Source organism: Spermophilus citellus (assembly GCF_964194105.1).
Source record: "Spermophilus citellus genome assembly, chromosome: 5".
NCBI classification, from domain to species: Eukaryota; Metazoa; Chordata; class Mammalia; order Rodentia; family Sciuridae; genus Spermophilus; species Spermophilus citellus.
In genome coordinates this window covers 157711694-157738708 of record NC_138186.1, presented here as the reverse complement: position 1 = coordinate 157738708, position 27015 = coordinate 157711694, and the positions used below count along the sequence as shown (strand labels likewise).

Sequence of the window (27015 nt, the reverse complement as noted above, 5' to 3'; positions counted from 1 at the left end):
GATGACAAATTTCTGCTACAGCCAAGTGTTTACTTTGATACCATAGTGGTGGAAAACTACTTAGTCACAATTCATGTACAGAATTTTGTGTAGTGTAAAAGCAACAGAAATGTTTACAACATTGAAAATATTTACAACATATTGAACTTAAGTGTAATCCATGAGAAGCTAAATCATACTTCATACTATTGCCTGGGTACATAAACATCAACTTCCAAACATCCTTCCATAAAGTGAATGGTGGCAATGGTTAACAAAAATTTGACATCTATTTAAAAAATTTTTGTGGTACTGGGAATCAAACTCAGGGGAGCTCTACTACAGCCAGTCCTTTAAAATATAAACATAAATATATATATATATATATATATATATATATATATATTTTTTTTTTTTTTTTTTTTTTTAAATTTTGAAATAGTATCTTGATAAGTTGCTGAGGCTGTAGTGATCTTCCTGCCTAAATCTCCCCAGTCCCTGGGATTACAGGTGAGTGCCACTGCACCCATCTAAATTTTGACATCTAAACACTCTTTATTACTCTAATACTAAGGACACAATTTCAACATTCTAAGTATTGTTTTTTAAAAGCCAAATAACTGGGCTGGGGATGTGGCTCAAGCGCTAGCGCGATCTCGCCTGGCATGCATGCGGCCCAGGTTCGATCCTCAGCACCACATACAAACAAAGATGTTGTGTCTGCCGATAACTAAAAAAAATAAATACTAAAATTCTCTCTCTTTAAAAAAAAAACATAAAAGTCAAATAATTAATATATTAAGTACCAACCAGTCTTATTTCTGTCATTCACTTCTGCATGCCTAGTATAGATTGAGGCTTACAGCGACACTTGGGGTTGGGGGGGGAATGAATACTTTCTTTGCAGATACAATTTTTTTTCCCCTAATGATTTCAGCCCTCAAGGGGATTACAAATGGAATTGAGAGACAAGACAAACTCTTGAAAAGCTGAAAAACAGGACAATTAAAACTGTCACCTGGCAAGATATGTTTATTTGCAAAGTTAGTGGCAGAAAGAGCTGTAAATTCTGACCATAATGAGATTAGTATGGACTGCAGCCTTCCGGTCATCCTTCCAGAATATGAAAGTGAGCTGGGCGCCGCGGAGGCTGCACGCCTGTAATCCTAGAGACCAGGAAGGCTGAGGCAGGAGGAACTCCAGTGCAAAGCCAGTCTCAGCAACTTAGAGGAGGACCCGGTCTTAAAATAAAAAATAAAAAAGGACTGGGGATGTGGCTCAGTGATGAACCGTCCCGGATTCAATTCCTAGTGTAACAAAAATGAAAAAAAAAAAAAAAAAACTATAGAATATCCGGGTGCAATGGCCCCTGCCCCACCACCAGCCGGCCCCTGCTTGGTCTCTCCAGTGACTTGAGAGACTGCAGCAGGAGAATCGCGAGTTCCAGGCTAGCCTCTGCAACTTATTAAGGCCCTAAACTACTTAGTGAGATGGAGAAAAAAATTAAAAATAAAGAATGTGACACAACACTCACCCCGTCCTAAAATTATCATCAGGTAAAGAATGAAAGACAGAAGGAAACTTTCATACAAGGTTTTTTAAACCTATGGTAGGAAAAAAAAAAAAAAACCACACATTCCACAGGCACAACCGTTTCCTGGATTCAGGACTTATAAAGGTGCCAGAAATACAAGTCTCTTAGGAACAGTGTCCCCTCATCCTCTCTTCTTTCGCCCCTCACGGAGCTTTCCAGTGGACAGCCGCCCGAGAAATTTCTCCGAGTATCCGCAATGGCAATACTCTCATCTTCCTCTCCCTCCCCTCGCCGGTATCAGACGGTGGCATCTCCCTCCAAAGGAAAAAGCCGAGGGCGGGGGAGGCAGAATAAGAGAGAAAGCTTGCAGTGAGGGCGATCAAGGAGGAGGAAGGTGAGAAAAAGCGGGGGGCGAGGGTGCAGAATCCTCTGTCCCAGCCCGCCCAGCCCCTACGAACCTAGGCCCACACCTCCCCACCCCCAAGTCACGCCCCTCGCCTGCCCGACCGCGGGCTCCAGTGACAGCCCCACCAGCTGCGCCGCACCCTGGCCCCGCTGGGAGACGACTGCCCCTGCCCCACTACCAGCCAGCCCCAGTTTGATCTCTCCCCTTCCCGTCCACGTCGCCGACGAGTGACAGGTCCCGGGGTAGGCGATCGCAAGCGCACGCCGTTCCGGAATACCGGTGCAACCAAGCACCGAAGCCCTCCAACAGGCGCGGGGGTGAAGACAGAACGTTCCGGACGGCTCAGGGGACCCAGTCCAGGCTACCCAAGCTGGCCCACACCGGGCGGGGGTGGCACTTACTGCGGAGATTGTGGATAAGCTCCGAGTGGCTGGCGCCGCCGGATTTCCAGGCCATCGCTAAGCACACCCGGAGCAGGTACAGAACCACCTTCAGCGCGGCGACGGTGCCCAGCAGCTTTCCCAAGAGTGAGACCACCTCCCACACGGTCACCGCCCCGCTCCCGTCCCCGCTGTTGCCGCCGATATTACTGCCGTCGCCGTCGCCGTCGCTGCCGCCACTGCGCGCTCCCGGCATCCCCCGCGGCACGCATGCGCTCTGTGACGCCGCGCGCCCTCGGGTGCGGCCGGGTGGGGCCGGAGGCGGGGGAGGCCCGTTGCCCTGCGGCGATTGCGGGTGGCTGCTGCGGCTGCTGGGCGACCCCTGGGAGGTTGTGCTGAGTCAGCACCACCGCCGCCGCGTGCCCTTGCTGACTTCGCCCTGCGGCCGGGCCGATGGTCCCCAGAGCTGTGGGTCGCGTTCCTGCCTGTGGCTCCTGTCACCATGTGCGGCGGCGGGCTAGCAGGGCGGATCTGTACCGCGACTGCAGGTGGCTCCGCCGTCGCCGCCGGGTCAGCTGTTGCAAGCGGCCAGTCTGCTCCTATAGCTGTCCAGATTGTTAGACGGTGGGCTTCCTCCGTCCTGTCTCACCCAACCTTGTTGACTCATATTTAGGTCGGTTGGAGTCCAGGCTCCCAAGGATGGAGCCGAAAAAATAATCTTAATGGAGCCCAAGGGCAAAGCCCCTCTCATCGTGTACACCAGCCTCTAGCTTAGTGACAAGCACGTCACTGTTTGGTTAAACAGAGACTTTAGGACCCTGATTTCTTCTTCACTCTAAAGCGCAAATACAGAGTGTAAGAATGCCATCACTTGGGGGGGGGGAGAGGTGGGGGGAATGCGCTTTTAGAACAAAACAAACGTGAAGAGATATAATTGGTTAAAAAAAAATACCTCGGTATCATGTGGTGAATGTGTTGTTCTCCCAATGCAAGTGTGACTTTTCAGCTAATTAAGCCTCACAAATTCCACTCTTAGATTGGGCACCAACTTTTATTGCTATCAGTTCTGCAGGACCATGAGTGAGAAGCTGACAGGGAACATTGCCTGTCGCATCCATATTGCTGAGTCCTAATTATCACTGATACTGACAGAATCCAGCCATCCATTATTCCAGTACACTTTTAAGAAAGAAATGGCTACGTCCAGACATCTATACTACCATGCAGACAGCAACTTCCCAATTCTCTTTTGTATCAGATTTTGTCACATGTGACACTCAACTTGTTCCCAATTAAAAATATATATTATTATTTTATAGAATTCTGTGATCATAAATGAAACTTAGTTGCTGAATAAACCCTCCAGACTTCACCTGCTTTTAGTCACTTGCTCTTCTACACTAAACCTGGTTCACCAGCTCTTCATTACTTGCTTTTAGTTGAATACAGATAACATCTGTGATGGGTGGCCAAAACTGGAAATGGATGAAGTTTGACCCAATCACCTTCCCCCATCTCAACCTATAAATAATTCCAATCCAGGAGGCTTTTCCACCTCCTGGTACTTACCTAAGGAGTAAATCCTCTTTTACAAAACTCATCATGTTGATGATTTGGCATACTGCATGGCAGACAAAATGAACCTGGTTCAGTAATTTGAATTCTTAATAGGAACTTGATAATGCTTTCCAGAACTGATATAGATGGAATACATTTACATGCAGTGCTTCCATACACTACCAATATCAAAATCAGGGCTGGATGTCAGGGCTCACACCCGTAATCCCAGCAATTCAGGTGGCTGAGGCAGGAGGATCTCAAGTTCAAAGCCAGCCACAGCAATTTAGCAATGCCCTAAGCAACTTGATGAGACTGTGTCTCAAAATTTTAAAAGGGGGCTGGGGATGTGGTTCAGTGGTTAAGTGCTCCTGGGTTCAATCCCTGTTACCAAAATAAATAAATGAATAAATAAAATAAAACCAAGATCTGGGTGTAGTGATGCTTGTCTGTCATTCCAGATGTTGGGAGGCTGAGGCAGTACCTTGTCTCAAAAAAAAAAAAAGGGTAGAGATGTAGTTTGGTGGTAGATGATTCCTAGATTCAATCCCCAGTAATGCAAACAAGTTGGGAGCAGGGTGAAGGTGGGGAAGCAACCAACCTGCAGTTATAAGTATATATAGTATAAGAAAATTTGAAATAAGAATAAGTCTCTGGGCATGGTGGCACAGGCCATCCCAGTGACTCAGGAAGCTGAGGCAAAAGAATTGAAAATTCAAAGCCAACCTCAACAACTTAGCAAGGCCCTAAGCAACTTAGCGAGACTCTACCTTAAAAAAAAAAAAAAAAAAGGCCAGGAATGTAGTTCAGGACTAAAGTGCCTTTAGGCTCAATCCTTAGTGCAAAAATAACAAGACTAAGTCAGTAGGATTTACGTTCTGGTTGGGCTGGGGGTGGGGTCTACATCAAAAGAAATCTAACAGGGCAGAATATAAGTGCCATTAGTGGTCTAGATAGCAAGTGCAAGCACTGTGTTTATTTATATCATCGTGGGCTGGTATCATCATGAAAAAGGAATAAGGAAGGAACCTATCCTTGCAGAATGGGCAGGATTCTGAGAAGTAGAGAGGGATGGAAGGCTATTACAGACATTACCAATAGCACAGAAGGAATCAAAAGCACAGGTTCCTGGACTGTTGGACAGTAGACATCGCCAAACAATACATTAGTAAATTGAGCAAAGTTAGGAAGGAAATAAGTGTCAAACTAAAATTAGAGTCTTCAGAATTCCAACTCTAGGCTCTGACACTATGTGTATTAATTTTGAAGCAAAGAATCTGGGAGAAAAAGAGGAAGATAATACGATTAAATGTTAGTCGAGGTACTTCTATGAGAACTTAAGGATTTTGAATTGTTTTCTATATGCAGCGATGTGCAACTGAATGCTTAGTTGTGATACAAGGTGATTTCTCTGCATTGTTTTTATTTTAGCTCTTTGTTACATACTTTGCAATTATTGCACAAATACATTGTCTCAATGTTCCTATATTGATTTTGCAGGTTTTGTGCTGGTCTTACTGCACAAGGGCGTAGGTCCGTTCACCTTTGTTTAAAGCCACTTCTGTGAAGGGTTCCTTCAGTTCAGATGCTAGCTACGCTCACAGAAGCTTCCGGTAAAAATTGGCTCTCGGCAGCCACCGTCTCCCTCTGAGATCTCATCCAATCAGGCTCCGCGGAAGGGGCGGGGCTGAAAGGCGCGCGTTGTGCTTCTTGCACTGTTTGCCGCGGTCGCCTTCAGCATGGAGGAAATTTATGCTAAGTTTGTGTCTCAGAAAATCAGCAAAACCCGCTGGCGACCAGTGCCTCCGGGAAGCCTGCAGACCGCAGAGACCTTCGCTACCGGTTCTTGGGACAATGAGGTGCCGCTGTTCCCGGGAAGCGGAGCCCGTACCTTCTTTCTTTTCCTCTTGGGTGTCCTGGGCCGGCTGAGCGCGAACTCTCACCTTCTAGCTCCTCTCGCCCTTCTCTGTCCCCTGAACCCTCGTCGCGGTTCTGTTGCCTGTAGTTCACAGCCATTAATGGTTGAGCTTCGTATCTCCTTGTGTTTTTAAATTCTTACCATACCATTCGTGTGAGGTGCTTCTGAGTCAAGATTGGCTGAAAGTAATACGGATTTTACTTTCCTCTAGTTGACGTTTACGCTATCTTTGCAGGAAAATTATGTTTCATTGTGGTCTATTGGAGATTTTGGGAATTTGGACTCTGATGGAGGATTTGAAGGAGACCATCAATTATTGTGTGATATCAAACACCATGGTGATGTCATGGATTTACAGGTAAATCTGTATTGTACCCAAAAGATAACTTTAAAAACTGAAAATAATATATCTAGAGATGCATAGGATCTTAAAATTTTGTCTAGTCACACTCCTAGTAAATATGATTTGTCAGCACAATTAGGCACTTGGTGGCAGGATCAGAACTGGGAAAGAGATTGTAGATTTAATCCTAGTTTTTAAAAATTAATCTATGCACCAAGGAATGTTTTGGAGCTTTATATAAGTTAACATAATTTTCATTGCATTTCCACATATCAAGCATTGGTTTATGTTTTGTGTGTTTATTGCAGTGAGGTGCTTGGGATTGAACCTAGGCTCTTGCACATGTTAGGCAAGTGTTCTACCAGTTAGCTATATCCCCATCCCTCAGGTATTGTTATTTCTGCTTTTTTTCTTTGCCTTTTTTTTTTTTTTTTTTTTTTTTTTGGTACCAGGGATGGAACCCAGGGGTGCTTTACCACTAAGCCACATCCCCCTTTTTTTAGTTTTTATTTAGAGACAGGGAGGGTCATGCCTAGTTGCCTAAGTACTCACAAATTTACTGAGGCTGTCTCTGAGAAGTAGAGAGGGATGGAAGGCTATTACAGACATTACCAATAGCACAGAAGGAACCAAAAGCACAGGTTCCTGGACTTTTGGACAGTAGATATCGCCAAACAATACATAAGTAATATCCTCCTGCCTTAGTGTCCCAAGCAATTGGGATTGCAGGCCTGTGTCACCATGTCCAGCTTGTTATTTCTCTTTATCAGTAAAAAAGCTAAGACTAAAATCTTTGAAGCATATATTATGTGGCAAATAATGTGCAGGGACGTTCATATGGAATTGACTTTTGAATTATTATTTTTTTAATTTTTAATATTTATTTTTAAGTTTTTAGCGGACACAACATCTTTGTTTGTTTGTGGTGCTGAGGATCGAACCCAGGCCGCACGCATGCCAGGCGAGCGCACTACCGCTTGAGCCACATCCCCAGCCCTGACTTTTGAATTATTAGTATTCCTGTGTTTTTTGTTTGTTTGTTTGTTTGTTTGTTTTTTGGTGTGGATATAGGGGATTGACCTCAGGGTCACTGAACCACTGAGCCACATCCCCAGTCCTATTTTTTATTTTATTTAGAGACAGGATCTCAGTGATTTGCTTAGTGCTTCACTTTTGCTGAGGCTGGCTTTGAACTCTGTATCCTCCTGTCTCAGCCTCCAGAGTTGCCACTGGGATTATAGGTGTGCACCACTGCACCTGGCAGTACTCCTGTGTTAAAGTGTTAGGAAGACTTAGAGAACTTAAATTCATTCTCTCTCTCTCTCTCTCTCTCTTTTTTTTTTTTTTTTTTTTTTTTTGTGTGTGTGTGTGTGTGTGTTTGCTGGGCATCAAAATCAGGGCCTCCTGCATGTCAGACAAGAGCTCTACCACTGAGCCACATCCCTAACCTGTGAACTTGAGTTCCCTAAAAAGTATCTCAAAACCCATAGTAATTGGAATTTGAAATTAAGTTTTCAAAGTTGGATGTGGTGGTAGATGTTTGAATCCCAGCTACTTGGAAGGCTGAAGCAGGAGGAGTGCTTGAGCCCAGAAGGTTGAGATCAGCCTGGCAATACAGAGACATTGTCTCAAAAAAAAAAAGAAAATAAGAGTTTTCAAATCCGGGTCTTCATTACTTCATTTCTTTTATTTACTCTATAGAAACAGTACTAACCTTAGGAATGATACTTTTCTAAAGTTGCATTGTTGTGGTCCAAAATTACATATATTTTAGGTGAGTGAGCTTAGGAAAAAATTATTACTTACTCTTTTTTTTTTTTTATTATAGCAAGCATTTTTTTTTTTTTTAAAGAGAGAGAGAGAGAGAGAGAGAGAATTTTTTTTTAATATTTATTTTCTAGTTCTCGGCAGACACAACATCTTTGTTGGTATGTGGTGCTGAGGATCGAACCCGGGCCGCACGCATGCCAGGCAAGCGCGCTACCGCTTGAGCCACATCCCCAGCCCACTTACTCTTTTTTTTGTAGTGAGGATTGAACCCAGGGGTGCTTTATCACTGAGTGACATCCCCAGCTTTTTTGTTTTGTTTTGTTTAATTATTTTTTATTTTGAGGCAGTGTCTCACTACATTGCTGAGACTGGCCTTGAACTCAAGATCCTTCTGCCTCGGCCTTTCCAGTCACTGGGATTACAGGCATGTGCTACTACTTCTGGCTATTATTATTTATTCTTTGTGAAAATATTTTTACATATATAGCAGTATTGACTGTTAGATTTATTAACATATTTCATTTGCTTAGATTTCATAGGCTCTTTGCTTATGGTAGAGTCTGTTACTAATTGAGTTGAATAATAGGCTTTCTCCCTACTACTGTTTCTGGATTTATAACAAGCTGGAACTTTTTGTTTAGTTTTTTGACCAGGAAAGAATTGTAGCTGCTTCATCAACAGGATGTGTAACAGTTTTTCTCCATCATCCAAATAACCAGGTAAAGAACTTTTATTTGAAAAAAAAGTTTGTATTTTAGTTATTTTTAAGAAGGCTTAAATAAGATTGAGTTTAATAATGACAGAAATAAAACATTGTTAAAACGTGAAGGGAGCTGGGTGTAGTGACATGTGCCTGTATCTGGCTACTCAGAGACTGAGGTGGGAGGATCTATTGAGCCCAGGAGTTGGAGACCACCCTTGGCAATGAAGTCGTAAATGTAAGACCCAGTTAAGTATTTTTTAATGGAGTCAAAACTGCTATATAAGTAAAAGTATTTTCACAAAGAATAAATAATAGCAGCCAGAAGCAGTAGCATGTGCCTGTTAAGTGTTTCTTTTTTTTTTTTTTAATATATATTTTTTAGTTATAGACGGATGCAGTATCTTTGTTTATTCATTTTTATGTGGTGCTGAGGATCAAACCTAGTGCCTCACATGTGTGAGGCAACCACTCTACCATTGAGCCACAACCCCAGCCCCAGTATTTCTTAATGAAGTCATTTTTTTAAAGTTGAAGAGATTTATTTAAGAATAAAATTCAGGGGCTCTTAAATAGAAGATCATTCCCAAAAGAATTTAATGAGTAAACAGGGCACAGTGTTATATGCCTATAATCCCAGCTACTCAGAAAACTTAGCAAGACCCTGTCTCAAAGTAAAAAACAAAAAGATCTCAGGATGTAACTTAGTGGGCAACTTAGTAAGACCCTGACTCAAAGTGCTTATCTACCCTGTAGAAGATCCTGAGTTTAGTACTCAATACCAAGGGGAAAAAAGAAGAATTTAAATAGCTGCTTTTGAACATTGAACTGCTTGATATCTAAAAATGATTACTTTGCTTTAAGATAAATATGTCACATTATTGGACAACATTTTTTGTGAGTCTAATTCATTGTGTACAGAGCTTCTAGTAGTTTTTAGACATTACTAATCTAAAGTACAAATGAAAAAAAGAGTTATTCTTTTTCTAGAAAGGTCAAGATAGAATTTTAAAATACTCTTAAGGAAAAATGCTTGGTCTTTGATTAAAAAGTATCCTCATTTCTAATACTTAGACTCTGTCAGTCAACCAGCAGTGGACAGCAGCCCACTACCACACGGGGCCTGGCAGTCCTTCTTATAGCAGTGCCCCATGTACAGGCATTGTGTGTGACAACCCAGAAATTGTCACAGTTGGAGAGGATGGTCGAATAAATCTCTTCAGGGTTGATCACAAGGAAGCTGTAAGAACAATAGGTAAGAAAAATCATCATATTAATTTTTTCCATCATATAGTAATTGAACACTAAAAATGCAGAGTAAGTACAGGGTGAAGTGTTTGAGGAGTATTAAAAACATACAAGGCAGAATCCCTTGGTCAAGGGCAGCATATCCATGAGGACAGAGTGAGTGACTGACTACAGAGGAGAAAGAGATGGATTCTTTTGTTATTTTGGGGGACCAGCTAGAAGGGATTCTTTATTAGATAAAGAATCAGGAAGGAGATGACAACTTAATCTAGGTTGTAGATGATAAGTAATACTAAAAAATGACAATACCAGACATTGGCAACAGCATGGAGTCAGGGTGAAGCTATACAGGAAATGACAAAAAAAAAAAAAAAAGTTTGTCCTGACATTAGTATTTTATAGGAAAGATGAAAGATGAAATCCAAAAGGTAAATTGGGACCAGTTTGCAAAGAATCCTGAATGCAGAACCATTTTGGTGGTGAAAAATTAAGGTGCCATTGTAAGTTTTTGAGCAATGGAGCGATATTCTCTGTGTCATGCTTTAGAAGGATTAGTCTAGTGTAGCATTTCTAAACTATGCTTCACACAGACTTGTCTGCTGAGATTTCTAATAGTCCATTGCCCTAGATCTTTTGGACCAGAATCTCTAGGGATTGAGCCAGGAATCAATTTTCTGTGTTGTTTATTATGATTTTTAGTTTTGAGTTATATCGTTTGCTGCTAGTTAAGGACTGTTGCCTGATGGCAGTGTGAAGGAGTGGCACAAAATAAGACTCAAAGAAAGTATACATTAAGTTATGTTCTATAAATTCTAAACCCTCCAGGACACTTAAGAAAAGGACCTATAACAACGAGGAAGGACTTTGTGGCGAAAGAGGAAGCTGATGAGGGTGAATAGATTTGAGATGTGTCAGCAGTATAATACAAGGTCAGAGTAGCTCTGTTGGATCAGTGGGTTTTGGACCCATAGAGCTTTGCATCAAGGACTAGTGGGAAATAAGACTGAATATAGAGGAGCTTGAATATTTATCTCAGAAATGCATGGTAACAATTTTTTTGAGGTAGGGGGTTGGTACCAGATTTTTTTATTTAAAGGAATGGTAAAATTAAAGAACATAAGTCGATGTTTTGTTACAACTTAAAGAAAAAAGGTGAAGGTAACCCCAATGTGCATACACTGCCTTGACAACTGGAGAAGTCACTTCCATGGCTATGGGGAAGTCAGCCTAAGGTTGAGCTTTCGTTATCACTATCTTCAGGGTAACAGTCTTCAGAGGAAATAGAAAAAGGAGTACCTGAAAACTCAGCTCTCCATTTAGAAAACAATTCAGATGTCCCATGCGTGATATTTTTCTCTCTGAGGAGAATTTGCCTGTATGCGTACACTACTGTGCATTTTCCCACAGAAGTCAAATTGTGACTGATTGGAAACTTCATTTGTAATATTTTGATAAATAGATGCAATGCAATTTAAGATTTTCATGAAAAAAGGGATCTATTAAACACACTGCCATTTTATAAATTTGTAGACAATGCAGATAGCAGTACACTCCATGCTGTAACCTTCCTTCGAACTCCTGAGATACTTACAGTAAATTCAATTGGACAGTTAAAAATATGGGACTTCAGACAACAAGGAAATGAACCTTCTCAGATATTATCATTGTAAGTTTTGATTTGTTATTTCAGTAATGCAATGCAAAATCAATTTGTTCAATTGGTTGTGACAGGTGTCTTTAAAAACCCTTTTTTTCCTTCAGTACTAGGATTGAACCCAAAGGAGCACTACCACTAAGCTACATCCTCTTCGCTTTCTATTTATTTATTTTTAATTGGTGCTTTATAGATATACATAGAGGTGAAATTCATTGTGGTTTATTTATATATTCACATTGTATAGTTTTGTCCTGTTCACTCCATGTTTCCTCCCCTTTTCTGTTCCTCTTCCTTCTAACCCATTGATCTTTCCTGAATCCTTATATCTGAGCCATACTCCCTTTTTCCCCCTTACTTTGATCTAGCTTCCACATATGAGAGAAAATATTCAACCCTTTATTTTCTGAGTCTGCCTTAATTCACTTAGTGTGGTGTTCTCTATTGCATTTGAGGTAGTGATTCCTAATTAAATTTGACAAAGAATTATGTGGTGGACTTGACGATCTCATGCTTTATTTGCTGTACTGATTCAGAGCCTTTATCTTTTTGACGTTTTTATTATTTAATGGAGAACTTATTTCTGTTTATCAAATGATTTTATCAATAAAGGATAAAATACACTCTAGATGTTATAGGTGGAAAATATAATCCAAAACATTTTTCTGAGCAGAAATTCCCATTTCTAGGTGTATAACATTCACTTCTCTCTCAAGAAAATGGAGTCTGTCAGACTGAATAAAAGTTATTTAAAATAAGCATTAAATAAAATAGGAATAAGGAATATTTGAGTATAGTTGATAGATATTTTCTTAAAACCCTAAAAATGGAAATGGGTTTTGTCCATTTTACCATCAGATTATCTTGTTTCTCCATTTCCACATTGAAGAGAGAATGAATACTTTTGGCCTATAATTATAAATTGAAATGTAAAATTACATATTTTAAAATTACATATAAATGTAAAAATGAGCTTTTTTTAAACATTTATAAATACATTTAATCTCTTTACTTTTTTGGCATTATTATTTTTTGGTTTTGTGGTACTGGGGGTTGAACTTAGGGTCTATGTATGCTAGGCAAGTACTCTACCACTAGCTAGCTGTATCCCCAGTCTTAGCAGTGGGATTGAACCCAGGGGTGTTTTACCACTGAGCCACATGCCCTGCCATTTTTACCTTTTAATTTTGAGTCAGGATCTCACTAAATTGCTGAGGCTGGCATCAAACTTGTGATTCCCTACGTCAAGATTCCCTATGTCAGTCTCCCAAGTCTCTGGGATTAGAAGTATGCACCACCATACCCAGCTTGGCATCATTAAGCCACATAACTAGCATAGTATTGTAGTTATTAGAATAAAATGTTTGTTGGGTTACACAGAATTGTACTTTACCTTGTATTTGATATATTTGTATTTCCCACAAAAGGAGTGGTGATCGAGTGCCACTTCACTGTGTTGACAGACATCCCAACCAGCAGCATGTTGTAGCTACTGGTGGCCAGGATGGAATGCTGAGTATTTGGGATGTTAGACAAGGTACTATGCCTGTATCTCTGCTGAAGGCTCATGAGGCTGAAAGTAAGTATTATGGAGATATTAAAAGTTTTTATTATATGAGTTATATGACATAAGCACCTTGGCATAATGGTACACATAGATCATTTTATGTCATAGGTTTTAATGTCTGAATTGTAAAACTTTAATACCTTTATATTTTGACATGTAAGCTATGTGAATGTTAGTGGGTGGGGATTACTGGGGATTGGACCTGAGGCCTTATACATAGTGGTATTATACATAGTGGTAGGTAAGGACTCTACCACTGAGCCTCATCCCCAGCCCGAGGCATATTTAAGCTCCAAAACAATAGGAAATATCTTTAGGTATTTATCTATGCATTTCTTTCTTTCTTTTTTTTAAATATTTGTTTAGTTGTAGATGAACACACAGTATCTTTATTTATTTTTATGTGGTGCTGAGGATTGAACCCAGTGCCTCACACATGCGAGGCAAGCACTTTCCCATTGAGCTACAGCCCCAGCCCTATGTATTTCTTTTTCTTTCTTTGTTTTTAATTATTTTTTAGTTGTAGATGGACATAATATCTTTATTTTATCCATTTATGTTTTTTATATGGTGCTGAGATTCCAATGCAGTGCCTCAGGCATGCAAGGCCAGTGCCCAACCGCTGAGCCACAACCCCAGCATATGCATTTATTTTCTTAGGATAATTTTTTTTTAACATTTATTTTTCAGTTACAGGTAGACACAGTATCTTTTTTATTTTTATGTAGTGCTGAGGATCAAACCCAGTGCCTCGCACTTGCTAGGTGAGCACTCTACCTCTGAGACACAACCCTTACCCTGCTTAGGATAATTTTTTAAAGGTAAAATTGATTGGCTAAAACTTTTGCATAATTTTAAAGCTATAATGCATGTTGTCAAACCTACATAAAAATAGGTTATGTTGTCATTAAGTGTGTAAGAATACCTTTTTTCCTAATAGAGACTGTTGTTTTTCATATGTACTAATCTTTTGTGCTTCTCAATTTATCATTGCATCTTTTTTTTTTTAAACAAGAACAATACATAGCTGTTGTCATACTAAAATAGATTATATTTTAAAATTCTGGTTCAAAAAGTTTCTATTAGATTCTGCTTGAATAAAAATACAAGAAAGCTAATATTGCAACTTCTCTGTTTAAATAAGTTTCACATTATTGCCAGGAGCAGTGCTGCACATCTGTAATCCCAGGGACTCGGGAAGCTAAGGCAGGAAGATTTGCAAGTTTGAGGCCAGCCTCAGCAATTTAGCAAGACCCTAAGCAACTTAGTGAGACCCTGTCTCAAAAAATTATAAAGTTCTCAGGATGTAGTGTAGTGGTAAATCACCCCTAGATTCAATTCCCAGTACAAAAAAAAAAAAAAAAAGAAAGTAGTCACATTATTACCTTGGAAAGAAATGACTTTATGTTCAAGAATCAAATAGCCAGGTGTTGTGGCACATACCTGTAATCCCAGCAGCTTGGGAGGCTAAGGCAGGAGGATCGAAAGTTCAGAGCCAGCTTAGCAACTTAGTGAGTCCCTAAGCAATTCAGCAAGACCCTGTCTCTAAATAATACACAAAAAATGGCTGCAGATGTGGCTTCGTGATAAAGTCCCTATGTGTTCAATCCCTGATATCCCCCTCCCCCTCATAAAAACAAGAAAAGAAAAACATCCAGCAAATAAAAGGATAGGAAGTTGTTTGCCTCTCCCAGGTTATATAACTCTGCCTAAGAACACAAAAGGATAAAAGGAATAAGATATGCCCTCAGACATTCTGATTTGGGCTAACCTGGTGGAAGACTCACAAGCTTTCAGATTGATCTCCCTTTTAAAAAAAAAAAAAAAATTATTTATCTATTTTTTTGGTACCAAGAATTGAGTCCAGGGACACTTGAGCATTGAGATACCTCCCCAGCCCTATTTATTTTTATTTTGAGGTAGGGTCTCCCTAGTTGTTTAGGGCCTCGCTAAGTTGCTGAACCTGGTTTTGAACTTGTGATCTTCCTACCTCAGTCTCCCAGGTCAGTGGGGTTACAGGGTTGCGCCACCAAGCCTGGCTTTTTTTTTTTTTTTTTTTCTTTTGTGGTGCTGGGCATCAAACCTTGGGCCTCACACATGCTAGGCAAGAGCACTCCAGCACTGAGGTATATCCCCTGACCCTTTTTTCTCTACTTTCCAGCCTTGTTTAATTGGCAGCCTAGTTAAGCAATGTACACACAACTGCAGTGGCTTTTAATGTTTTGCTTTGAATTTATCCTACCTCCTAACTAGTAATGAAATGAAATGTTTTATAGGGGGTTGTTTTCTAATTTGAAAATAAATGCATAAAAAATGTAGATTTGGGCAATCTGCTCGTGGCTCTACACAGGGTATTGTGTTTCGCGGTTTTTTTTTTTTTTTTTTTTTTTTTTTTTTTTTTTAGTTTAGTTTTATTTATTTTTTTTCCCACTTTGTTTTAATGAAAGAGTTCCCACTTTATGGGAACACCTTTAGAATACATTCTTCTCTCCCTCCCTCTCTCTCTCTCTCTCCCCCCCTCCCCCCTCCCCCTCCCCCCTTCCTCTCTCTCTCCTCCTCCCTCCCTCCTTTTTGTGACAGTATATAACTGTCAGAATAAAGGTTAGTTGCCACCTCACAAACCTGTGTCATTCTTTTCATGTCATAATTCAAATACTTCCTATAGTGATTCTTCAAAGTGACCTAGCTCAGATTCAGAACCATTGTTCACAGTTTTGCCTGCATGCTGTATGTAGCTTTCTGGGGAATCATGGCTATTCATTGCCTCCCAGGTGTCTGTGTACACAAAGTTCCCTTAAAGTTTAGAGCTGGGGTGAAGGGTGGGGTGGCAATCCCAATATGGCTTCTTGAAATTCCTCCATCTGAAACTGGATCCAACTTTTGGAACATTTCCAAGTTTTGGTGTGCTAGGAGCTAGTTGCTATTTCTGTGATGTAGACCAGAAGTATCCCAAATCTTGACTTGAGCCAATATTGAATTCTGCCTCTTAGAAATTGATTTGCATTTGTCTTTCTTTTATGGTCTTCTCTCAGTCGTTCCAGTAATGTAACCATCTATTAAGAACAGGAAAAAAAATAAAAGAATTTACCAGTTTTTTTTTTTAATTAGTATTTTCAGTATTTTCCATAGTCATTCTTTCTTTTTTTTTTTTTTTTAAAGAGAGAGTGAGAGAATTTTTAATATTTATTTTTTAGTTCTCAGCGGACACAACATCTTTGTTGGTATGTGGTGCTGAGGATCGAACCTGGGCCGCACGCATGCCAGGCGAGTGTGCTACCGCTTGAGCCACATCCCCAGCCCCGATAGTCATTCTTTCTTTATTTTATTTTTTGTGGTGCTGGGGATTGAACCTAGGGCCTTGTGTATGCAAGACAAGCACTCTACCAACTAAGCTATATCCCTAGACCTCCGTGGACATTCTTAATGTATTTCCTATGTTTGTACTTTTGTTGTTGTTTGTTTTGGTTTTTTGGAAACAGGGATTGAACCCAGGGGCACCCTAACCACTGAGTGACATCCCTGCACACCCCGCTCCCCCCCCCTTTTTTTCTTTTGAGACAGGATTTCACTAAGTTCTTAGGGCCTCACTAAATTGCTAAGTCAGCTTTTGAACTTGTGATCCTCCTGCCTTAAGACTCTGGAGCCACTGGGATTATAGGCATGTGCCATCACACCTGGCTGCATTTCATATTATTATTATTTTTTTAATATTTAATTTTTAGTTGTAGTTGGACACAATACCTTTATTTATTTTCATATGGTGCTGAGGATTGAACCCAGGGCCTGACATGTGCTAGCCAAGCACTGTACCACTGAGCCACAACCCCAGCCCTGCATTTTATATTATTATACTTATTTAACATGACTCATAATCATTTAAAGTACCATCTTTTGAAAGGAAATCTTTTTTTTTTTTTTTTTTTAGTTTAGATAGACACAATTCTATTTATTTATTTTTATATGGTGCTGAGGATCGAATGCAGTGCCTCATACATTTGAGGCATGTTCTCTCTCTACCAACTAGGCTACAAATCCAACTTGATAATCTGTTTTGAGATTGAATTTATTGGGATTGAATCCAGGGCCTTGGGCATGGTAGACTAGCATTCTAACTCAGGTCCACACTCTTTTTTGCCCCTACCCCCACCATTGTTCTTCTTCTTCTTCTTTTTTTTTTTTTTTTAAAGAGAGAGAGAGAATTTTAATATTTATTTTTTAGTTTTCGGCAGACACAACATCTTTGTTTGTATGTGGTGCTGAGGATCGAACCCGGGCCGCACGCATGCCAGGCGAGCGCGCTACCGCTTGAGCCACATCCCCAGCCCCTCTTCTTTTTTTTTTTTTTAATAAACCTTTATTTATTTTATGTGGTGTTGAGGATCGAACTCAGTACCTTATGCATGCAAAGCAAGCACTCTACCGAGTTATATTCCCAGCCCACCACTGTTATTCTTTTCCATAAAAAAGTATAATAGGTTAAATGATTTAGTGAGGAATGTTATTCATTTTCTGGCCCAGTCCACAAGGTTATTTACTTGACTTCATTTTCCTTGGTACATATTTCAACCTTAGGGAGTTATATTCTCTTTTTAATTTTGAAGACTTTGATTTGAGGCTACATACTTGAGGTTTGTAGGTATGTAATAGAGCTTGATACAAGTCGGAGATAGGGTTTTAATGTTTTGTTCAGGCAATCTGCAGAGGAATAAACTTCTTGGTTTTTATCTTTTAGTGTGGGAAGTTCATTTTCACCCATCCAATCCAGATCATCTATTTACTTGTTCTGAAGATGGATCCTTATGGCACTGGGATGCCTCCACAGATGTGCCTGAAAAGTCCTCACTCTTTCACCAAGGTAAAAACGCCTTTTTTTTTTCTTGTGTGAAAATTTCCTTTATGATTTTTTTTGTGGTGAATTTTAAGGATATATTTGGCAATGTTATTTCTAAGCTTTTTTACTGCTAAGGTAAAATATTACTTTTGGTTATAAATGGACACAATACCTTTATTTATTTATTTTTATGTGGTGCTAAGGATCTAACCCAGTGCCTCACATGTGCTTAGTAAGCATTCAACCACTAAGCTACAACCCCAGCTTCAGGCAAAACATGTTAATGAAAATTCTTGTGTTATTGTATGCCTTTAAATACTAAATTGAACATTCTCAATATATTTTTTTAATATCTTTATTTTTATGTGGTGCTGAGGATCAAACCCAGGGCCTTGCCTGTGCTAGGCAAGCACTCTACCACTGAGCCACAACTCCAACCTGATGTTCTCATATTTTTAATATTAATGAATGACAAAATGTGCTGGGTTTGTGTTCTCATGACTAAAAGGCTCAGGGGTTACTGCAGTTGAACTGGGCTGCGCAAAATAACCACACAAGAGACACAAATACCTTTTGCTTTGGGGTTGCTGTGACGGCTCCTCTGACTTTAAGGGTTCTCGAAAGGGAGAGAGTGCATGCGCTGACCCCTTTTATTGAGGAAAGCTATTCAAATGAGGCAAGGGGTCAGGTTTCAGAGGGCTGAGTCTATCTTCATGATGTCCACTGTCAGCAGGTTGACTGACATCTGGGTAGGCCACACCCAAGGGGACATACAATAAGAGAAGGGGACATACACAAGGCACTTCCATGGAAGATTCTATCCTAAACAGTGCAAGGGGTTATATTACAAAGGAACAGGTGAGCATAGCTTCACTCATGGGGCTGTAGCAAGACATACCCATGCATGAGACACCGACCCTCAAACCCAAGAAGGATGGGGAAAGCTCTGCCACATTTCTGTGACTGAGTGCCTCTGCACCCGGCAAGGAGTGAGACTTAGTCACGTGCAATGTTGGTCTCTCACAAAAATGTTTTCATTTTGTTTTAGGGTAAATTTGAATATCATAGGGCTGAAATCTGTCAGCGACTTATTACCATACTCCTGATGACTAAAAATGCTTAGCTGGCTCACTTCACTGAATCTTCAACCAAGATTCTTTGTGAGTGACTAACTGGGTCCTCAGGCGTAGGATAGGCAGCTCTTTTATAATCATATTGGTAAGGAAAGGTACATGCAAGAAGAAAATAGATCTTTTATGTATTAAGAAATTTGTTTCTGGACTGAGGGATATAGCTCAGTTGGTAGAGTGCTTGCCTCACATGACAAAGCCCTGGGTTCAATCCCCAGCACTGAAAAAAAAGAAAGAAAGAAAGAGAGAGAGAGAGAGGGAGAGGGAGGGAGAGAGGGAGGGAGGGAGGGAGGGAGGGAGAGAGAGAGAGAGAGAGAGAGAGAGAAAAGAAATTGTTTCTTCTTAGCTCAAAAAGACCTGTCTCCTGATTAAAATCAGTAGTGAGTAAAGCTCAGCCAAGAACTATGCAATTTTTTTTTAAATATATATATATATTTTTAAAGAGAGAGAGAGAGAGAATTTTTAATATTTATTTTTTAGTTTTTGGTGGACACAACAACTTTGTATGTAGTGCTGATGATCGAACCCGGGCCGCATGCATGCCAGGAGAGCGCGCTACCACTTGAGCCACATTCCCAGTCCAAGAACTATGCAATTGTATTCTAGGTTTTTTATTTGTTTGTGTTGCCTTTTCCAAGCTTTGAGGATTTACCTATGGTTCCAAAGTTCATTTGTTCATTCATTCAGAAACCTTTACTGAATGCCTATCCTCTAAATGTGTTAGGGCCTACAATAGTGAGCAGGAAAAAAATGTTTCTATACATACAGAGCAAAATCTAGCTGACAGTTTTTAAAAGGTATAACCTGGCAGGATGTGCATGCCTATAATTTCAGTGAGTCAGAAAGAAGGCTGAAGCAGGAGGATCACAAGCTCGAGGCCAGCCTCAGCAACTTAGCAAGACCCTATCTCAAAATGAAAAATAAAAAGCACTAAGGATATGGCTCAGTGATAAAGCACCCCTGGGTTCAATTCCCAGTACTGCAACCCCTCAAAAAAAAAAATATATATATATATAATCAATAACAGCCCAATCAGAAAAATCCAAACTACCCAGAATATAGAAAGAGTTAGTTTCACATGTATTAGAAGGACTGGAAAAAACAAAAGGGAATTCAAGGAGTGTTGGTAGTGCAAATAGAAAAGGTGATAACCAGAAAGCAGAAATCATTAATACCTTTGGTGCTACATTATTAGAAATGCTGTTAAAGTTGATTCTGGATTAGCAGGAAAAAATGCCACCTCAACCCAGCCTGGAACTGCTGCCAGTGCTGCTGTTGCCAAAATCCTGGAGCAGGAAGGGAGCTGCTTCTCTCCTCCTACGTCTTCTAGTCACCCACATAGTGCCTCCCATGGTAGGGTCCATCTGGAAAGCAGATGGCAAGGGATCCTGGAAAATGGAGTTTGCAATACATAGTAGAGCACAGCAGAAGAGACTGAAAGCAAAAAAAGAAAGTAGCTGGACCAAATGTACTGATAAAAGGATACAGGAAGAGTGAGGGGAACGACTCTAGAGTAGTCGGAGATACCACCTGACAGAAATAACATTTGAGCAGTCACCTGTGAGAAGTGAAGGTGTGAATTACATGAATGCATTCCAGGCAGAGGACTTGAGAGGCAGAGCACAGCAAGGCGGATGTGGCTGCCATTCAACTACTAGGACAGGGGGATTGTAGGTAGTAAGGATTGGTTGTGGAAAGACTGAGGTTTCCAAGAATCACTGGTGCTACAGAACATAGACTATGTAAGATGGGTGAGGATGGTGGAAACAAAGACAGCAGGAAGGAATGGAAGCAGAAAAGTGGAAGCAAGAAAGGAGTCTTGTCACAGTGGTTGTGAATAATTCAAATTGTGAACATCTCTAATCCTAAAATCTGAAATGCTCCAAAATCTGAAATTTGTTTTTCCCTGACATGGGGCTTAAACCCAGAGTTACTGTACCACTGAGCTACATCCCCAGTCCTTTTTGACACAGGGTCTCCCTATGTTGCTGAATACCTTGCCAAGTTGCTGAGGCTGGCCTCAAATTTGTGATCCTCCTGCCTCAGGTTCTCTGGGATTACATGGGGTTACAGGCATATGCCACCGTTTCTGCCCAAATCTGAAATGTTTTTGAGGATCAATATGATGTCACAGGTGAAAAATTCCACACTTTAACTTCATGTGATGGGTCACAGTCAAAATGCAGGTACACTAGTCAGGTATTGATTATTTCTGATTGGGCTGTTATTGATTATATATATATATATTTTTTTTTTGAGGGGTTGCAGTACTGGGAATTGAACCCAGGGGTGCTTTATCACTGAGCCATATCCTTAGTGCTTTTTATTTTTCATTTTGAGATAGGGTCTTGCTAAGTTGCTGAGGCTGGCCTCGAGCTTGTGATCCTCCTGCTTCAGCCTTCTGACTCACTGAAATTATAGGCATGCACATCCTGCCAGGTTATACTTTTTAAAAACTGTCAGCTAGATTTTGCTCTGTATGTATAGAAACATTTTTTTCCTGCTCACTATTGTAGGCCCTAACACATTTAGAGGATAGGCATTCAGTAAAGGTTTCTGAATGAATGAACAAATGAACTTTGGAACCATAGGTAATCTCAGCTCCTCAGGAGACTGAAGCAGGAGGATCACAAGTTGGACACTAGCCTGGGCAATTTAGCAAGACCCTGTCTCAAAAAGGACTGGGAATGAAACTCAGTGGTAAAAACACCCCTGGATTTAATCCCCCTACCATTAAGATTTAAAAAGAAAAAATGTTGGCACAGCTGGGTGTGGTGCCACATGTCTGTAATCCCAGTGATTTGGGAACCTGAGGCAGGAGGATTACAAGTTTGAGGCCAGCCTCAGCAATTTAGGAAGGCCCTAAGCAACTTAGAAAGTTGTCTGAAAAAATAAAAAGGGCTGGGGCTGGGGATGTGGCTCAAGCGGTAGCGCGCTCGCCTGGCATGCGTGCGGCCCGGGTTCGATCCTCAGCACCACATACCAACAAAGATGTTGTGTCCGCCGAGAACTAAAAAATAAATATTAAAAAAATAAATAAATAAAACAAACAAATAAATAAATAAAAAGGGCTGAGTATGTGGCTTAGTGGTTAAGTTCTCTGGGATTCAATCCCCAGTACCAAAAATGCAGGCCCTTTTAAAGTATTATATAAAATTCCCTTCAGGTTATATGAATGGGGTTTATATGAAACATAAATTAATTTCATGTTTAGGCTTGGGTTTTAACCTTAAAATAGCGCATTACATTCCAAAATTTTAAAAATATTCAAAATCCTAAACATTTTATAGTCAAGCATTGAAGATAAGGATATTTAACTTGTATATTAATTTGAACCGTATTCAAAAGCAATGTAATATTTGGGAGCACAAAACAAGATAAACAGTAAAATGATGGAAAAAAATTCTGAAACTTCACCAGAAAAATTTTGAATAAGGGGACTAGTGATGTAACCCACTGGTAGATCCTATATTTAACATAGGCAAGCCCCTAGGTTCAGTTGCTCAGCACCTTCCCCACAAAAAATTCTGGACAGGTATGGAATGTATGTAACATGTATGCATGTCTATAACGTCATTTATGGAGAAACTTAATAGTTTTATCTAAGCATATGTTAAGTACTTGTATTTTATTTCCCTTCTCTACTTCTACTGTGTTATATTTGAAATCTTACTTTTTTAGAAACCTTGGTTAGATTGGAAGTAAAATTATTATATTTTGTTTTCTACTATTGCAAAGCATGATATTAGATACTGTGAAAAGGTAAAACAAACATAAAATATGCAACCTCCTCTTGAGAAAGTCTTGGATTTAGTTATGGAGAAGGGGCATGGAAAGTTAAATCATGGCAAAAGGAACTAACAAGATAGTAATGTTAAACACAGTGCTGAGGGTTCTGGGATGGAAGAAAGAAACATGAATTTAGAGCTTCTTCAAAGATTTCTCAGAGAAGAAAGTTGAGCTGGACTTTAAAGGACCACAAGGTTTAATATTGTACATTTGATTTAAAATTAATAGGTTAATTTTAAAATTATTATTATTATTATTAGTTGTGATGCTGGAGATCCAACCCAGAGCCTGGCATGTGCTCTTCAAGAGCTTTGCCTCTAAGATACATACCCAGCCCCTAAACCTACTAATATTTAAGGATTCAGGATTTTGTCTTACATTACCAACACTTAGCATAGAGCCTGACACATAGTAGATACTCACCTATGTGTTGATGGAATGGTATATGAAATTTTCCCTTTTATGATCTGAAAGAAAGTTGAAAAGAACGAAAATTGCAAATAATAGCTGATATTCTGTCTTTGCCTCATTTAGTTCTATATTAAGTGCATAGCACTGTTAGGAATGTTTATAATCTAGTCATGTTTTGAAGTTTTCCTTTTAGTTTTCCTTCTAAAGTTTCCTTTATCTTAAAAGGGTAAGAATAAAAGATCTAAAACAAATTCATTATACTTAGAATCATAGAAACATTTAAAAATACATTAGGAAATATTTACTTAGAAATATGCACAAAACAAACAAATTTTTTGTGAACATTTTATTTGTTGTTATCCAAGAGCTTTTATTTATGTTATTATTTATTTATATATATTTACATATTTATTCTACTTATCCTCAAGTCTTTGTTGCTTCCCATTAAAAAACAAACAGAAAGAAAATAAACTATCTGCTTTACATGATGATTTAAAATTAGGTATCCATATTTTCCCTTGGAAATTTGAGTATTTAATAATACTGAATAAGTCTTTGGTAAAAAATGACAACATGTGATCATGGATTTATCTGCCTGTCATTCTGAGAATTAATACAAGTTGGACTCATTGTCTTTCTGAAATACCAGTAGAGGTTTAGATGTATACTAACATAAAATTAGTCTTGAAAGTTTTTTTCCCCCTTTTTCTTTCAGGAGGAAGAACCGGTACTTTTTTGACTCATAGCATTAGTAACCAGGCTAACGTTCACCAGTCTCTTATAAGTTCCTGGCTCAGCACTGATCCTGCAAAAGACCGTATTGAAATCACAAGCTTGCTTCCCAGCAGGACTCTGTCTGTGAACAGTTTGGATGTTTTAGGTCCTTGTCTTGTTTGTGGAACTGATGCAGAAGCAATATATGTTACCAGACAACTGTTTTCATGAAAATACTGGGATTATAATATTTCAAGTTAAATATATAGTTAGCCCTTTGAATTACAACTTCTGTGCAAAACTTTATTATTGAAAAATGTGATATTTACAGGGGTCGTATCAGTAAACTATTGTTAATATCAATGCCCAATTTGGGCATTTGTTACTTGGGTATTCCCACAACAGTTACAGAATCTGATAGATTGCTGATGGCACAAGATTTTGAACATGTGGAAGAACATCAGAGGGATCCTTGTACTGATAAATAACATTGCTTTCAAACAGAATATTATTGACAATTCCTGGAAGCAACTGTTCATTTTTAGTGGTGTAGGATTTAACATTAAACCACCAATGAGTTCCTATAATTTTTATTCCTATAACATTTTCTTATTAATTTTAATAAGTTTTTTCAGGAAAAAGTGAGTAAAGCAAAAATGACAAATTTATAGTTGTGTTCAAATATTTTTATTATTATTTTCTGTGGATCAGTGGGTGTTGCTGGGGACTGAACCCAGGGATTGTGCATGCTGGGCACTCTACCATTGAGCTGTACCTGTAGCCCCATAAATTTTTTTAAAAAATGAAAATATACATGTTATCTTTGTGGATGCACATTTTCTGGCAGTAAACACATTATCATCATTTTGAACTACTAAATATTCTAAAGTATAAATGTACAATAGTATATTTTACTTAATGGCATATTACATTCCATGTTCACACCTTTCACTGTTTATGATTATACTATATTTAATTTATATTTCTTTTACTTGTTTTTATTCTTAGCCATTTTTATTTTTGGAGGCAATTTGGCATCTTCTTATTAATTTTTAACCTTTTATATATGAAGAATTTTTTGCCTGTGGTCCTATGATACAGGCAGCTTTTAATTTAGCTTTGGCTTTATTCATGGGGCTTTTTATAGAATTAGGCATTTTATATATGGTCAACTCAATTGATTTCTTTACACTTTATGCCCTTTGCATCATGCTATCCCTATCCTAAGTTTATATAAATGTTTACCTATATTTCCCTCTATTTTGAGGTTTCATGTTTTATGTGTAATTATCACATTTTGAATTTATTTAGTGACGCCTGTAATCCCAGCTACCAGAAACTGAGGTAGTAGGGTACCAAGTTTGAGGCCAGCCTGTGTAACTTAGCAAGACTGTCTCAAAATAAAAAATAAACTGGGGATGTAGCTCAGTGGAAAAGCACCCATGTTGAATGTACCACACTCACATACATCTGAAAAAAAATTGGTTGGGGGGCGGTCTTAAGGATTGAACCTAGGGCTTTATGCACACTAAGGACAGTAAATTCCCCATCTAGCCCCCTGAATTTTTTTTTTTTACACATTTTAAGCATAAAAATAAAATCATTTAATGAGCCCAGATTTATCAGGAAACACGCCCAATTTTCATTTCTGATGTCATTCACTCTCCACCACCCCACCTCTGCTCTAGATCATTTTATTTTAATTTTTTGGGGGGAAGTACCAAGGATTGAACTCAGGGGCACTGGACCACTGAACCATGTCTCCAGCCCTATTTTGTGCCTTGCTGTTGCTGAGGCTGGCTTTGAACTTGGATCCTCCTGTCTTAGCCCTCCAGTGCATGCTGGGATTACAGGCATGTACTGCTGCACCCAGCTTGACCATTTTAAAGCAAATTCCAGATAATGTGTTATTGATAATTTACTGTGTGTGTCCTAAGAACAAAAACCCTCCTTTTAAAAAAATAAGCACAATACCATTATCATTCCTTTAATAAATTATTCAATACTGTTAAATATTTAAGCAGTGTTTTAATTTCCCAGATTGTCTTATGAACATTTTTATAGTTGATTTATCAACAGATAAAGGCTAGACTATTACATGTCTCAAATTACTTTAAATTCACACCCCTTATTTTTTATTTTTCTTTGTTACTTTTTGTATGTATCTACCTCAGCCTCCTAAGTAACTGCGATTATGGATGCATACCACCATGCCCGCCAAATTCTGCCAATTAATAAGAAACATAAGCTTTATTTAGTATAATGTGGTAATTTACCAATTTATTTATAAAATTAATCACATTTTCTTTTGAAGGCTACAGGATATCAGATGAAAGGTACCTTGGAGGCCATTTTCAATCTAAATGTGATCATCCCTCTGCAGCAAGTGCAACAAATTATTGTCCAGTTTATACTTAAAAACATATCCCAAGATGAGCACAGTAGCTTATGCTTGTAATTCCCAGCCATTGGAAAGTTGTGGCAGAAGAATTGCAAGTTGGAGACCAGCCTCAGCAATTTAAGAGACTGTCTGAAAATAAAAAATTTTTAAAAGCTGGGGATTAGCTTAGTGGTAAAATCCCTACAGTGCACGCTGGGATTTCAGGCTTTTTTTGCCCAGTACAAAAAAAAGTTTCCCATTTCACTGTGCAGCTTCTCATTTGGACAGCTCTAATTGATGCAGCATTGTGACAGAGTTTCAGTTTATGGGTAAGATCCAAAACAATCCTGTAAAATGGTAGAATGGTTGTGGGTTAATGATATTGTGATTCTGTTATGAAACAAGCCAACTGCCAATTTTGTTATATTTGAATTTTCATTATGTTGGGATGCCTCAATGTGGGTTTTCACTAAATAAAATGAGTTTTTATATTCTGAACTGAAATTTGCTTCCTTTAATCTTATCTCAAGAGCCATAAAAAAATCACTTAATTCTCAAATATTCAGATATTCAAAACTATGTATTGTAGCTTCTTCAGGAGGAACCTTTCTAATTTATCCTTTTAGTGGTTCCTTATGGGCAGGGTTCCCTTCCCAATTTTTCTTGGATTCAATCTACTTTAGGACTCCTTTAGGATATCTTTT

At 39.1% G+C, this 27015-nt stretch overlaps 2 protein-coding genes across 6 annotated transcripts in view; one reads left to right on the top strand and one right to left on the bottom strand.

The window, feature by feature from the left end:
* PCMT1 (protein-L-isoaspartate (D-aspartate) O-methyltransferase) overlaps window positions 1–2811 on the bottom strand; it is a gene marked incomplete at its 3' end in the record, with an annotated part of 43993 nt that extends 41182 nt beyond the window's left edge. Inside the window, exon 1 of one of the 5 annotated variants that reach the window (XR_014022010.1) lies at window positions 2321–2810. Coding sequence is in view for 4 of the 5 variants with exons in the window: in XM_081294512.1 (XP_081150638.1) it covers window positions 2321–2555 (235 nt within the window). Of the gene's footprint in view, window positions 1–2320 lie in introns of all 5 variants that reach the window. The other 4 variants (XM_081294512.1, XM_081294513.1, XM_081294515.1 and 1 more) reach the window with 4 other exon arrangements.
* A 2554-nt stretch (window positions 2812–5365) lies between these two features.
* On the top strand, window positions 5366–26480 carry NUP43 (nucleoporin 43). The gene is made up of 8 exons (XM_081296025.1): window positions 5366–5715; window positions 6010–6132; window positions 8529–8606; window positions 9662–9842; window positions 11366–11501; window positions 12917–13068; window positions 17789–17911; window positions 23933–26480. The coding sequence occupies exons 1-8, from the start codon at window positions 5596–5598 to the stop codon at window positions 24160–24162; spliced, it is 1143 nt and encodes a 380-aa protein (XP_081152151.1). The 5' UTR covers window positions 5366–5595; the 3' UTR covers window positions 24163–26480.
* Window positions 26481–27015: the final 535 nt, after the last annotated feature.